Here is a 14,173-nt window from a genome sequence, read left to right on the forward strand (position 1 = left end):
AAGCACTCAACAAATGGTAGCTCCTTATTAATAAAACTGATAGCATGCTTCTTTAAACAGTGACTCAGAAGTAGATGTTATGTAGCCCAGGATTGGTCCTACGCAAGTGTATTAACCAGACTTTATGCCTCTCACCTTTATTTATTTGTTTATTTTCTGAGACAGTCTCACTCTGTTGCCCACGCTGGAGTGCAGTGGCGCGTTTTTGTCTCACTGAAACCTCCGCCTCTTGTGATTTCCCAGCCTCAGTCTCCCAAGTAGCTGGGACTACAGGCACACACCACGGCGTCCGGCTAATTTTTTTTGTATTTTTAGTAGAGACGGGGTTTCACCATGTTGGCCAGGCTGGTCGCCTCTCACCTTTTAAGGACTACCTCCTAAATCTGTAGGTAAAACTGGGCCAGAAAAATTGACAAAAAGGCAAGAGAAGACATTTGAGTCCATAGTGAATGAATTGAAAAGATGTATCACCAAGAGTCGAACACCCCATAAAGCTTTCAAAGACAGGTTTATTTATATATAAGTGCATGAAACTGAATACAGAAACTTTATTAAAATACTGTATATTACAAATTTTTAATCCAATAAATTCTGTGTAATGACATTTAAGTGCTGGATTCACTTTTAACAGTTGTTTTGTGTGTATCAGTAAAGAGTTCACCCTGTATATTACAAAGAGGAGAGCCACATGAGGACCTCAGAAATGGTCCTGTGATTAGACACTGAATGATAGTAACTGTGCATCTTTTCCTTAAAGAAATGAATTGAAACCTAGATCTTATCTTTGTAGACCTACTTTCTATAGTTAAAAATAACTTGCGTATGTTTATTGCTGCCCTTTGAAGAAAATGAGAATGGTGAAAATTTAAAATAAAGATCAACATCTCTAGGCTAAACTGATGCTTACTGCAATTAAAATACTTAAAATTCACTGCAAAATTTGTGTTCTCCAGGAAATTATGCTATATACATAATGAGATTTGTACATGAATTGGGAAATAAAAAATTGCTTATATAAAATTAAAAATCAATAATATACAATATTTACAGCTTGTTAGGTATTATATATAAACATAGTTTTTAAAATAATCCTTCAAAATTAAACTGTTTTATGTAAACATGCAGTACACATACTCATACAGTGTAGTTTATAGTCTTAACTGAAGGGGAAATTGTGTTCACATAACACAGGGTACTTCATCAAATATGCCTTTGTTTTTGTATATTACCCCTCCAACATTTATTCTCCTGTCTTTAAGCTTCACAGTACATTTAGTATTTCTATAGTAAAAATAAATCCCTGATGGTAAACATATTTCTAAAGGTTAAAGTGTGTGCCCTGTACTACAGTATAAAACTAACACTGTTCACTAGAATCTCTAGTTTACAACAAAACTAAATTTTAAAGTCTCACACTTAATTTCTTAACTACATTTTTTTTTTCCATTTCATACTTGGAAAAAGAAAAAATAGAGAAAAATACCACATCATGAAAATATAGTGAAAGTAGCTGTCATCTGTCACAGTCAATGACTAAGTAACTGATTTACATTGAACCATATGAAGTTAGTAGCTACTATTTGTTAGGCTTTCTAAACTTTGAATTCCCAGTCACGGGTGATGTGTACCTAGCCAGCTCACTGGTGCCAATCCTGAATCTTGCTAAATCCACTTTGCACAAGCATCTGAACTTTCAAGGCACTAAGGCTTCATTTAGCTTTTAAAATCTGCCTGTGATTTACTAAATGACTCATCAGTGGTCTGAGAGTTAACACAATTTGAAAGTGAGACTTTTAATACCTGTCAGGTAAACTACATTTTTGCTATTTAAATAGACATTTTAGCTAGTTAACTTTCAAGATCAAGTTGATTCCCTCATCTCAGAATAACTAGAGTCAGGGGCTAATATTTACGGTAGAATCCTACGAATTTTGGAGGGCTAAAACAAAAAATATTGTTAATTTCCTATTTGTTCATCTAAATGCGTGGAGCTTAAGTCTGAATGTGTATATTGGTGAGAGGGCCAAATCTTTTTAAAAAAATTCTTCCATTGTAAATGCATCCAATATCACAAACATTAAGAAGGTGTTAACAGTTAGACTATCAACTCATCTGCTATTAAATCATTTTTATGATGATTTACTCAACAAGTGCCACTATGTTGCTTTCTGTGGAGAAAACTTTAAAATGTTCCATTCCAAAACTACTTAACAATGATGTGTCAATACTTTAAAAACAAGAGAAGCTTCATCATCAGTAGTCCTCTCGAGTTAACACTCATTTAAACAGGGCTCTAAAAAAAGTGATTTCTGCTTAATTCAGCAAGACAGAATAAAATTTTTAAAGTGATTTTTAGTAACTACCGATTTATATTTAAGAGAAAAAGTGTTACAGTTACGGGACTCAGATGATTGATGATGCACCGCAATGCTGCTTTCTGTGTATTTGTGTCAAACTGCTTTTCGGTTTCAGTTATCCACCTAAATCCATTCCCAAAAAGGGTAGAGTCACGTTACTACCAAGAGTAGATATATGTGGGTGCAGTACATAATCTTAAAAACATATGTATGAGGTTCATGCTCTGCTGACTTGCCTAAGTATTTACTTTTCAGTAAGATTAGAGCTGCACAACCGTAGGTGTTAATATTCTTTCCTAAATCAGCTCCTTGGATTCTATCAAAAAACTGTACATATGTTTAAACTATAACATATGACATCTGTATGGAAAGAGGAGGAAGATTTTTAGGAAACTGCTAAATTTGTTCTCAAAATCAGGGAAGAGTTATTATGTAAGTTCAATATATGTGCCATAAATGTAAAGAATGTGAAAACAACTTCTCTAAACTCAGGGGAAGAGATGATTATAGTTCATAGCTCACTCAGAAATGCGAGTGTTTCCACTAATTTAAAAGTATTATCTGATATATCTCCACGTTTACTGAAAATACTTCAGATATTAAGCATTATTTACCCCAAATTCACGGATACATTTTTAGATAACTAATTCAGCAACCTCCTTAACACTGTACTGCCTACACAGAACAGAGCTCCTTAAGCAAGAAGAACAAACCTATCACCACACACACACAAAATGTAATACAATTTCAAAATGCACGGTGGTCAGTGAAGCCTCACATATAAACACAGCATGTGTAAACATGCAGTATACATACTCATCCAGTATAGTTTCTAGTCCTAACAAAAGCGTGGAAATTGTGTTTCACAGGATGTAGGGTGCTTCGTCAAATATGTTTTTGTTTCTGTGCGTTATGTCTCTAAATGCTATAATTTTTAATCAAATAATATCCATTTTATCCTGAAGAGTCTTCTTCCAAGATGTTATAACAAGGACGGGAAGTTAAGAAAGATTATAAAACCATTTGATTATTGGTCCATTTTAACAATTAAGAGTTTCACCCCTGATTATTAAAAGAAATAGTAATTTACCCAGTTACCCAAAAAGTGTTACCAAATCTCTCTGCAATGGAAATCTGCTAGAATTTCTTCAGTAATTTTCCTCGTCCTTCACATCTTAAAAACAAATAATGACTGCAGAGATTCTGATTGAGACTGAGAGAAAAATCTGTAGTGTCAAGAGTGAAGTGGTTTGAGAATATTTCAGAAATTGCTCCAGGCATTTTGTTACTCCTTGAATTATATAATGAACATAAATTTAATATAATTGTACTTAAAGTTAAAAAAAAAAAAAGGGGCTGGGTGCGGTGGCTCACGCCTGTAATCCCAGCACTTTGGGAAGCCGAGGTGGGCGGATTCCTTGAGGTCGGGAGTTTGAGACCAGCCTGACTAACATAGAGAAACCCTGTCTCTATTAAAAATACAAAATTAGTCAGGCATGGTGGTGCGTGCCTGTAGTCCCAGCTACTTGGGAGGCTGAGGCAGGAGAATGGCGTGAACCCTAGAGGCGGAGCTTGCAATGAGCCGAGATCGCGCCACCGCACTCCAGCCTGGGCGACAGCGCGAGACTCCATCTCAAAAAAAAAAAAAAAAAAGAAACAAAAAAACAGCTAGGGCTTAAGCACCCTTGGCCAGTGGAAGAAAGGACTTGGTAGACACTGAATATCATTCTATTTTTCTACAGAATTAGAACTACACTGTAGAGCCAAAGGCCCAGGGCCAGCAGAAGAAAAAGACATATAGAAGACAGAAGGGTTATATATCGCTCTTACTTTTCAAGAAGAATAATTAGCTAATAGCAGAAAGTCAATGAATCAACATGGCTGAATGAATCCAAGGGAAGTGAGTGGGATTAGGTAAAGGAGTCAAGGCTGGCTACCTCTCTACCTTTGTCCTATTTTAAGCAGTGGTCAACAGAACTCCTAATTTAATCCTCCTTGCACTGGCCATTTCTGCCACCACCAATTCACAAAAGGTTCTTAAAGATCTGCTGATTTTAAAAAGAAAAGGTGAAAAGGAGATGAAGCAAGATTATAAGAGAACGTTTTTAGTTTCTTTCCTAAAGTATATGTAGGGAAAATAGAGAAATGAAAGAAAATTGATGAATTTTACAAAACAACATATTCAATTGGTAATGCAATTGCAAAATATAATTTTAAAAAAATTCTAGAGACTATCAATTGATCATTTACTGTCAAATACATACTGCTTTGCCATTCATAAACAATCTCACATAACCCTCACAATAACTACATGAGGTATTAGTCACATTTTACAGAGTATGAACTGAGGCTCAGAGAGGTTAAGTGATTCACTCAAGGTCAAAAAGTTGACAAGTGACGGAGTCTTAATTCAATCTGTGTTGCTGGCTTGGAGTCTAGTATTCTCTTCACTATGTCACAGCCATGATATCTCAGTTATGGAAATTCTATTTAGTGGATGAACCAGGAAAATGAGAATTTGGAGAGACAAAACCGGCTAACTCTCAACTAAAATCAGGAAGCAAAATGTTGTCCCACACTTTTTAGGATTTAAAATCATCTTGCTAGCTCTTGGTGGACTCAAGGTAAAGAATTCCACCTTGGTAATTCTTGTACTCCTTACTAGAGAAAACACTTGGTAGAGCACTTTACATAGTGGATCCACAAAAAGTGTTTACAAAAGAGAATTATTTGGTATATGAGTGGCAGCCTAGGTACATCAATGTGGCAGCTGCACTTTCTTCATTAGAGGTTCTTTAAAGACCTTTTCCACAACATTCTGTGATTTCAAATTATCCCGTTCCTTATATCACAAATACAAGATATAGAGGCCAACTCATTTCTTTATTTCTCTCATTTAAAGTACAAACAAACCCAACCCTTATACTTTTTCGAGCAGTGAAATGTATGCTGCAAATACTAAGAAAGTATATTGGGTAACAAACTGTAACACTGTTTGGTAAACATTAAGATCTAAAGAATAATTCAGCTACAGGCCCTGAAGAGAGCCATCATTTAGGACTTTGTTTATCCTAAGCAAGGTAGGGTATTACCTTGGAACTGTCTCATGGGGAAGACTACTAGTTCTCCTTCTTTTAAAGTTTTAAGCATTATTTGTAGTTTATTTGGGGCCTCCTGACTAGCTGTCAACTATGGGCATTTTTAATCAGTATGTTAAACAATAATTAGTTTGGACATGTAGGAGTTCTTTCTTTGGGGAGAAACAATTATTTTCTGTAAACAATATTTTATTAAACACTTTTTAAATAAAGGAGTGTCCACTATAGAGGATCCTCCCTCCCTTCCTGCATTTGTCACGAAGAAAATGTACTGCTAAATCATATATAAATTTTAACAAAGTATATAACCCAAATACATCAATAAGGGCTTTTGTCATGTCCCAAACAAGGGTCTCCAGCTCTATTAAATGAAGAAAATTTTCCCAAAATTCAAAATTCTCAAACATCCTCAAACCTATTTAAAAGATCATTACACTGAACAAATTTTCCACTAGAACATGAAAGTGTTCATTGAAAAAAAGCTTTCCAAGTAGACTGTATTCATATATAGCAGCTCTCTATATATGTATATAATGATATATATGTGTGTGTATATATATCATTAAACATTTCTTGTGTCTATAGGAAAGCTACTAACTTTTAAAAAATCTCAGCATATAAATAGCTATTAAGACAATTCATAAACTCACACTATTCAACTGCATCTCAAAACATCAAAAGAGTGACAGTTGCACAAAATCTCCATGGAAATAACTGAAAACAGCAAAGGAAACAAAAATAACCCCTAAAATTGAAAGTATATACATACACACACAATTCATAATGTAAAGCAACTTGATAATGAGATAACTGCAGGACACTCTACAAACCATTAACCATTCAATTATACTTTCATTCTAGAGTAAAAACAAGAGTTTAAATCTCTTTGGTCCACACATTAGTACATTTAATGTACCCAAGTTATTTTCTCGTTAATTTTGGATTATGAATCGTGCTCCATATTACTTTACCATGATAACTTTCTTAAATCATAAAATAACCATATGTTAAAGTAAGTATTCCTTCTGTAGATCTGAAACAATTTCCACATGCTATTGGTAATTCCTCTAGAAGAATATGAATGCTTTAAATTATTCACAGAATAGCCAAAGTAAAGGAAGAACACAATTCAAGTCTGGCAGAAAAGAAAAAATCAGATCGACTTGGAAAAGTTATGCCTATATTTAATTTGTAAAAACAACAGGAATATAAAGAACACATGAAAACAATTTCAGGCTTGTACATAATAAAAATAATCAATTTTAAGATTTACTTCAAAGATCCATGCATAGTTGCTTATTATTTTTTTTAAACGAATTTCCAAGCCAGTGTTAGTAAATCCCCTAAATTGGCTTCCATACTGGGAAAAGTACTGCCTCTCCAACTTCTCATTGATAAGTTGTGGATATATTCTGCGTCTGGCTAGAGAAAAAGTGGTACGGGTAACAAAGTTCTTAAATTTGAATGGAATATAACCAAGGCCTACCTTTACAGCAAATTGGATTAAACAGCAAGGCTACCAGGTTATTTTTTGATTATCCTTAACTTTAACATTCTCTGCAATGTCTCCTTTGAGTTAGCACATTATAACTGTATCTGGTGCCAAAAAAAATCTCATTAGGAGACCAGTTCAACCCTACTTCCTATACTGTTACAATTACGTATTGCCAGAACCTCTTAAAATGTTTTATATAAAGGGCATTTCCACTTTTAACATACACCCTCACAGATTCTTCTAGTAAACTTAAATCATAACTTCCTATCATAAATCAAGAACTGAATAACTGAAATGAATTACTCAAATACACGTTCAGTACTGTATTGATATGCTGAGACTAACTGCCAAATTTTAAAATTACCTACTATATTTCCCAGTTTTCACTTAGCAAAATTATGATGTTGCCACATGTCCAAAGCAAAAGTTTATTACTCTTCCTGTATAACTTACTTGTTACTTATATCTACAAATGAGGTCTTTATTTCCAGAGCCTAATTTAGGCCACTCTCTAAAAACAGTTAATACTCCAGAATGAAAGACTGTTTATGTTTTGTCAAAAATCAAGATATATGCAACACGTAATATAATCCCACTGAGATACTAGTTATAAAGATGTTTTGTCCGTGAGATACAAGGCAAAAACTTTCTTTAGAAGGGTCAAAGAATGCAACATGCATTTCAGACTTTTTTCTTACAAAATTTTTAAGAAAATTTTCAAATTACATTTTTATGACACACAAACTACAATCAATGTGTATGACCCTTCAAGTTTCTGAATTTGTATAAACAGAATATGTATGCGTGAGGGAAGCTATTAAAAGGGTGTTAAGTTAGTGAAAAGTATGCACCCTATAGAGCTACTCTGAGTTCTTAAAACGGCTGAGCTAGTCTTCAGTTAAGAAGACTTATCTTCCACATCAAATAACAATAATACCTAAACATATTGAAGCCCTAAATCCCAGAAACGCGCAACATTAAAAACCAAATAATTTCTCTCATATTAAAGAATTCAGTATTTAGCACTCATACGGGATTTAGTGTTACGGAACAAAAATCTTAGTACATTACCTGAATTCATGTCAAATATGTTCACAGCACTCAGCTACATCTACGCTTGCAAATTGTCACATGATCAATGTTAACAAAAAGAAAAGAGTTTGGCACATATATCAATACCTCGAAACGTCCCTGTAACTTAACACAACACTGTTAGGAACGATGATTTCAACACCAATGTTAACCTGATAAGCAGCTAAACAAGGTGCTTTTTCTTGTAACTTTACATAGTGTCTTAATGCACCTTGCCTGAGACAGAGGCACATAAGGTGCAGTGCGGTAGTGCAATCACTTGAACACCAGAGGGCAATCTTTCCACACAGCTCAAGGTCTTCCTTATGCTTTGACCTGCTCAGTCCACATTCTTGCACAATTTCACTTCCACTTGTTAACAACGCCGTTTTCAGGGAATCTATACATCTGTTTCCTTATGTGAAGTAAGACATTCCCACAGAAACCTCAAAGTGTAGCGAGGATCCTTGAAAAGGAGATGATTAATGTCAGTACAGTCTGTCCAACGCCCCATACCAGCGCTTCCAAAGGGGCCATGTTCTTCCCAGCTACTCTGTAAATGCCCGCTACTGCTGCACCTAAAGAGAAACGGGAGAAAAATGAAGGGACAGTCACTCGTTTTATAACACACTGCATGCTGCACCTTAAGAGCTCTTTTCATTTCATCAAAACTTAAGTCATCGTATTTTTTCATTTTATCCACTTTCTATGAGAAACTTTCCCTGTGACTGGTGAAAGTTACACCTTACCATAATACACTTAGCCACTTATTTGAAAAACAGACTTTTCTATTGAACCAAAAGATATGTATTTATGGTATATGCTCCATACTTGATAATAAATACATTCATAAAAATAATTCATTATTGCAACCTCTCACCTGGGCATTCAATTAGCTATACCTCTGTAGCATTTTTGTAAACATACAACATAACATACTGATACTTACAAATGATAATGCAGAAAAATAACATAATTTAATGTAATTTCTAAATTAATATTTTAATATTAAAGGTATCTTTTTTGAATAATATGAATTCTTAAATGTCATGTAAAATATAATACCTGACTAATCCATCTCACAATTCTCACAATCTACCATATAAAATAGTTCATTGCTTTTTAAATAAACCATCCAACTCTAAGTTATCTGGAGACTAGTATCTTGATGTCTAATAAGAATAGAAAATGAACTTGACATCTATTCTAGTGAGGTTCCTTAGGTAACGTACACTTCCAAGAACGGGAGAATCTCAGCATATGAGGAACCTCAGTGCCCATCTGATTCAACATCTGATCTTCACAGACCATCCACAATGATGTGGTATCTAAGTGGCTAACTTTAAAAGCACATTTAGGAACCAAAAAGGAGGAACCATTTAAATTATAATACGCCATCTCACAGATACAGATGGCCTGAAAACTATTTTTCTAGCAAAACTGTCTATATATCCTAAAATGGTTAGATAAAAGAACATAAGAAAAAGAAAAGTTATCTGAAGATACTGAATTGACAATTACAATTAAGACTGAAACCTAGTCATGAAAATTCGAATATAATTTTTACTTGTCAACTTAGAAAAAAATTAGCTAAAGATTAATTCTTTGTACTTCACCCAAAATCTTCCAAATAAAAGTTATTGTATTGCTTTGTAAGAGATGTAAACAGGAAAAAAAAAATTATTAACCTAAGTCAAGGACTTTCATATACATGTTTTAAAATAAAAGGAAATTAAAATAGTGTACTTACCATATACTATGTATTTTGCTAGGAACTTTAAAAATATTTTCATATTTAAATATCATACCACCCCCTCAGTATTATAATCTAATTTAAAGATGAAAGAAACAGAGGTTCAGAGAGGTTCAGTTACTAGCCCCAGGAAATACAGCAAGTACAAGAGCTGGGATTTTTCAATCCAGGTTAGTATGGCTATAAATCCCAAAATCATTCTATCACTTCATATTTATACTAAGTGAAAATGAGAACAAAGAATTCAGAAAATGATAAAGTAGCTAATAAGCATCTCAAAACTCCTAGTAGCACCAACATTTACTTAATCAAACAATAAAATCACTTGTATAATTGGTCACATATCCAAATTGTAGAACTGGATGACATTCTCTAAAAATATTAAGTATCCTACAACTTTGTTATCAGAAATTATGTTAAAATAAATTAGAGTAATACTCTTTCTCTTTGGATGCATCCTAGATTTATGTGACTATCTTCCATTTTAAAAACCACAATTTGGCCTCCATCCCTCTGATACTGTTTTCAATCATGATACACAAGAAGGGGAAAATCAAAGCAATTACTAGCTCAGGCTGCCACGAAATGGAAAACAAATGTATCAATTCAAACGTTACATGCTTACATAAGGTGAGGAGCATGGGTTCTGGAGCTAGACTCCTGGATTAAAATCCAAGCTCCACTACTTAGCAACTGTGTTACATTGGGCAATCACTTAGCCTCCCATGCCTTGCTTCCTCAACTGTAAAATGGGTGGGCATGAAGATTAAGAGATGACACTTGTCAGGTGCTTAAAATAGTGGATGATCCTATTATGTACTCAACAAATTTTGGCTAGTAGTTGTCATAGTAGTAAAGGATAAAGATAATTCCAATCAGTGATTCAGCATTCAATAAATGGTGTTGGAACGACTGGTAGCCATTTCAGAAAAATAAATTTAGGTCCCTGCTTCACACCATTCCCGAAATAAATTTCAGATGGATTAAATAACTAAATGTTAAAAACAAAAGTACATATCTAAACTTTAAAATGTAAGATAATTATATTTATGATCCTAGGAAAAGAGATCTTCTTAAGACCACAAAAAAATAGTAAAACCCATACAGGTTTCACATCAAGGAACAGACTGGAAAGTATTTGCTATATGCAAAACAAACTGATGATTAGTATTTAGAAGATAAACACACACATACACATGCATAAACACATAATCAATACAGCACTTTTGTAACCAAACAAAAACAAATGTCCACCATCAGTTGGAGATAAACTATACGAAGTCCACACCATGAACCCATCCAATTTCAAAAGGAAAATATAGATCTGTATGAACTGAAATAAAAATAACTTAGACATATCATCTATGTAACAAAGAAAATAAAACATAAAACAATACGTATTCTCTACTAGTACATACATACATATGTATGTGTGTATGCATGTATGTATGTAAATATGTATGAGTGAATGTAATGCATCAACAAATATCTGGTGGATATATACCAAACTGAAAATAGGGCTTGCTTGTGAGAAAAGCACTAGTTTGAGAGTGTTGGTCAAAAGGGACTTTGCTTTATCTACAATGTTTTCAGTTTTATATAATGAATATAATCATATATTACTCACGTAATAAAATTTTTAAAATCTAACTTAACTTCTATACCTAACTTGCCTAAAATGTCCCTAAAATTCCAAGAAACTTTCATCTTAAATGTCAGGATATGAAAGATATTTCATTTTAAATGCCAGGATATCTTTCAATCCTATTTTTCAAACAAAAATATTGGTATATAATGAAAAAGTTAAATAAATTCTTGATTTAAAAAAGCAGGGCACAAATATATCATGGAATATAATAAGAAATAACTATATTCCTTGTATGCAGCTATAACTTATTCATTTTCACTGCCATACAGAATTCCAAGTATGAATATACCACAATTTATTTATCCATTCTGTGGCCAACAACATTTCTTTGTTTTCAGTCCCTTACAATCACAAACGCTGCTCCTGTTCTTGTCCACGACCCCTAGCACACACATGCAATTAAGAGTTTCTCCATGATCCACGGGTAAAACCAGAATTGCTCAGCCCTGTGGTATGGGCCTTTTCCACTTGACTAGATAGTGCCAAATTATTTTTCCAAATTAGTTGTACCAATGTATATTTCAGTTACTCCATATCCTCAGAGGCAGGTGATATCCATTTTTTTTTTTTATTTTTTTGCCAATCTAGTGAGTAAGACATATTATCTATCTGATTAATTTATAAATCCTTGGCAATTAATGTGATTAAGTTTCTCTTCACATATTATTAACCATTAGGATTTCTACTTCTAGGAAATGCTTAAGTCCTTTATTCATTTTTCTACTGGGTTGTCTTTTTACTTAAGTCACAGGGTTTTTAAAAAATATATAGTCTAGATATTAATCTTTTGACAATTATATGAAGTTATATATTGTTTTAACAAGTATCCAGTTTGTTCTTTAGTTTTCACTCTCCTTAGGGTGTCTTGCTGAACAACAGCTAGCTGAAAGAATACATTAAGATCTTTATTTTCATGGTGATTTATGAGGCTAATATATGCAGGCATTTAAAGAAGTGGGATAGGGTGCTTGAAATAAATAATACATGTGGATCTGCCACTATGAACAGTGGCCAACACAATCAATTAGACATAAGGAAAGATCCCAAATGAAGTGGAGAAAGCAATACTGCCAAGATGACTTGAAGTTGAGTAAAAGATACAAAACTACAAGGATGAAGAGGAATAGAAGAGTCAACAGTAGACAGAAAACACTGATACACAATATAAAAGTGCCTGCAAATGGGCATTCCAATAAAAAGTGATGTGATCTGCCCTGCGTATTTCCTGACAGAAAGCAAATGATAGCCTGTAGTCCTAGCGACTCAGGAGGCTGAGTTGGGAGGATCACTGGAGCTCCGAAGTTCAAGGGTACAGTGAGGTATGAGTGTGCCACCGCACTCCAGCCTGGGCAGCAGAGCCAGACCCTATCTCTAAAATGGAAAAAGAAAAAAAAAAGCAAGCATATCATAAAGGTTAAGTGTGAAGAGACATAAAGAGCTATGGGTAGAAAAACAGAAAAAAAATAGAACAAGGATAAGGGAATAATTAGTTTTAATAATATGTTCATTCTATCCGTTTGCACAGTTAGATCGAGGTCGGCAAACTACAATCCACAAATCTGGCCCACCCACCTATTTTGTACAGCATGTAGGCTAAGAATCGTTTTCACATTTTTAAAGTGATTTTCTAAAATCCAGAGAATAACATTATATGATACATGAAAATTATATGAAATTCTGATTGTAGTATTCATCAATAATGTTTTCTTGAAATACAGCTGCACTCATTTCTGACATTGAATTATCTTTTGCATCCCAAGAACAGCAATTCCTAAGGTTCTGGTGTAGTCCTCATCTTGTTCAGCAACAAGATTCCACTGACCTCTGCAAATAAGCTGTGCACAGCTTTTATTCTATTTTCTGCAGTAACTTGGATCAAATATGAACTAGTTGTTCTTGAAAGTTTGGTAGAATTCTCCTGTAAACCCCTTTGGGCCTGGAGTTTTTTTGGAAGAAGGGTCTGTAATATTGCAATTGGCAAAAATAATTATTTTCCTATTCACATTTTCTCTATTTCCACTTATGTCAATTTTGACATTTTATATTTAGGTACAGCTGTTCATAAAACTATTTTATTATTATAATTCTCTATCTTCATTACTGAGATTTAGTTATTTCTTCTATTATGCTCTGTATTTTACTCTTCTGCCTTAATCCTTTTTTCTTAGTTTGCCAGCAGTCTATTCATCTTATCTCTCCAAAGAACCAGTTTTTTGTTAATCTTTCATAAACCTGACTTACAAAGCTTAATAGTATTTCTCCACACCAATAAAACTAAACAATGTAATCAAAAGATATCCATGCACAATAGCCGTAACAGGTGTTTAGGAATTAACTTAATAAAAAACATACAAACTTCCTATTGAGAAAAGCATTTTTAAACTCTAATAAGAGACATAAAAGATGATCTCAATAAATGGAGATACACTACATGTTCCTGGGTGATATAATATGCCAATTCTTCCCAAATTATCCTCTATATTCAGTTAAATCCTAATAAAAATCATTATCATACTTTTTGAGTGATCCATAGACACAGTCTAAAATTTATATGAAAGAATAAAGCTCCATCAATAGCTATAAACTTTGAGAAAGGAAAGCAACAAGAGGGACCTATTCCTGACAGATATTAAGATATACCACAAAACTACTGGGATAAAAAAAAGTGACCCTTCTATAAGAATAGACAAAAAAAAAAAACCAATGAATCAGAATAGAGTTCAGAGACAGATCCCTGTACTTTGAGAATGT

At 33.7% G+C, this 14,173-nt stretch overlaps 1 protein-coding gene across 3 annotated transcripts in view; it reads right to left on the bottom strand.

The window, feature by feature from the left end:
- Positions 1-491: 491 nt before the first annotated feature.
- The window catches only part of TMEM170B (transmembrane protein 170B), a 43,787-nt gene continuing 30,105 nt past the window's right edge, over positions 492-14,173 (bottom strand). For all 3 annotated transcript variants that reach the window (XR_012434245.1, XM_065544424.1, XM_005554035.4), the window contains one exon: positions 492-8,599. Coding sequence is in view for 2 of the 3 variants with exons in the window: in XM_065544424.1 (XP_065400496.1) it covers positions 8,422-8,599 (178 nt within the window). In the remaining variant the exon portion in view is untranslated. The remainder of the gene's footprint in view (positions 8,600-14,173) is intronic.

This window comes from Macaca fascicularis, chromosome 4 (assembly GCF_037993035.2).
Source record: "Macaca fascicularis isolate 582-1 chromosome 4, T2T-MFA8v1.1".
NCBI classification, from domain to species: domain Eukaryota; kingdom Metazoa; phylum Chordata; class Mammalia; order Primates; family Cercopithecidae; genus Macaca; species Macaca fascicularis.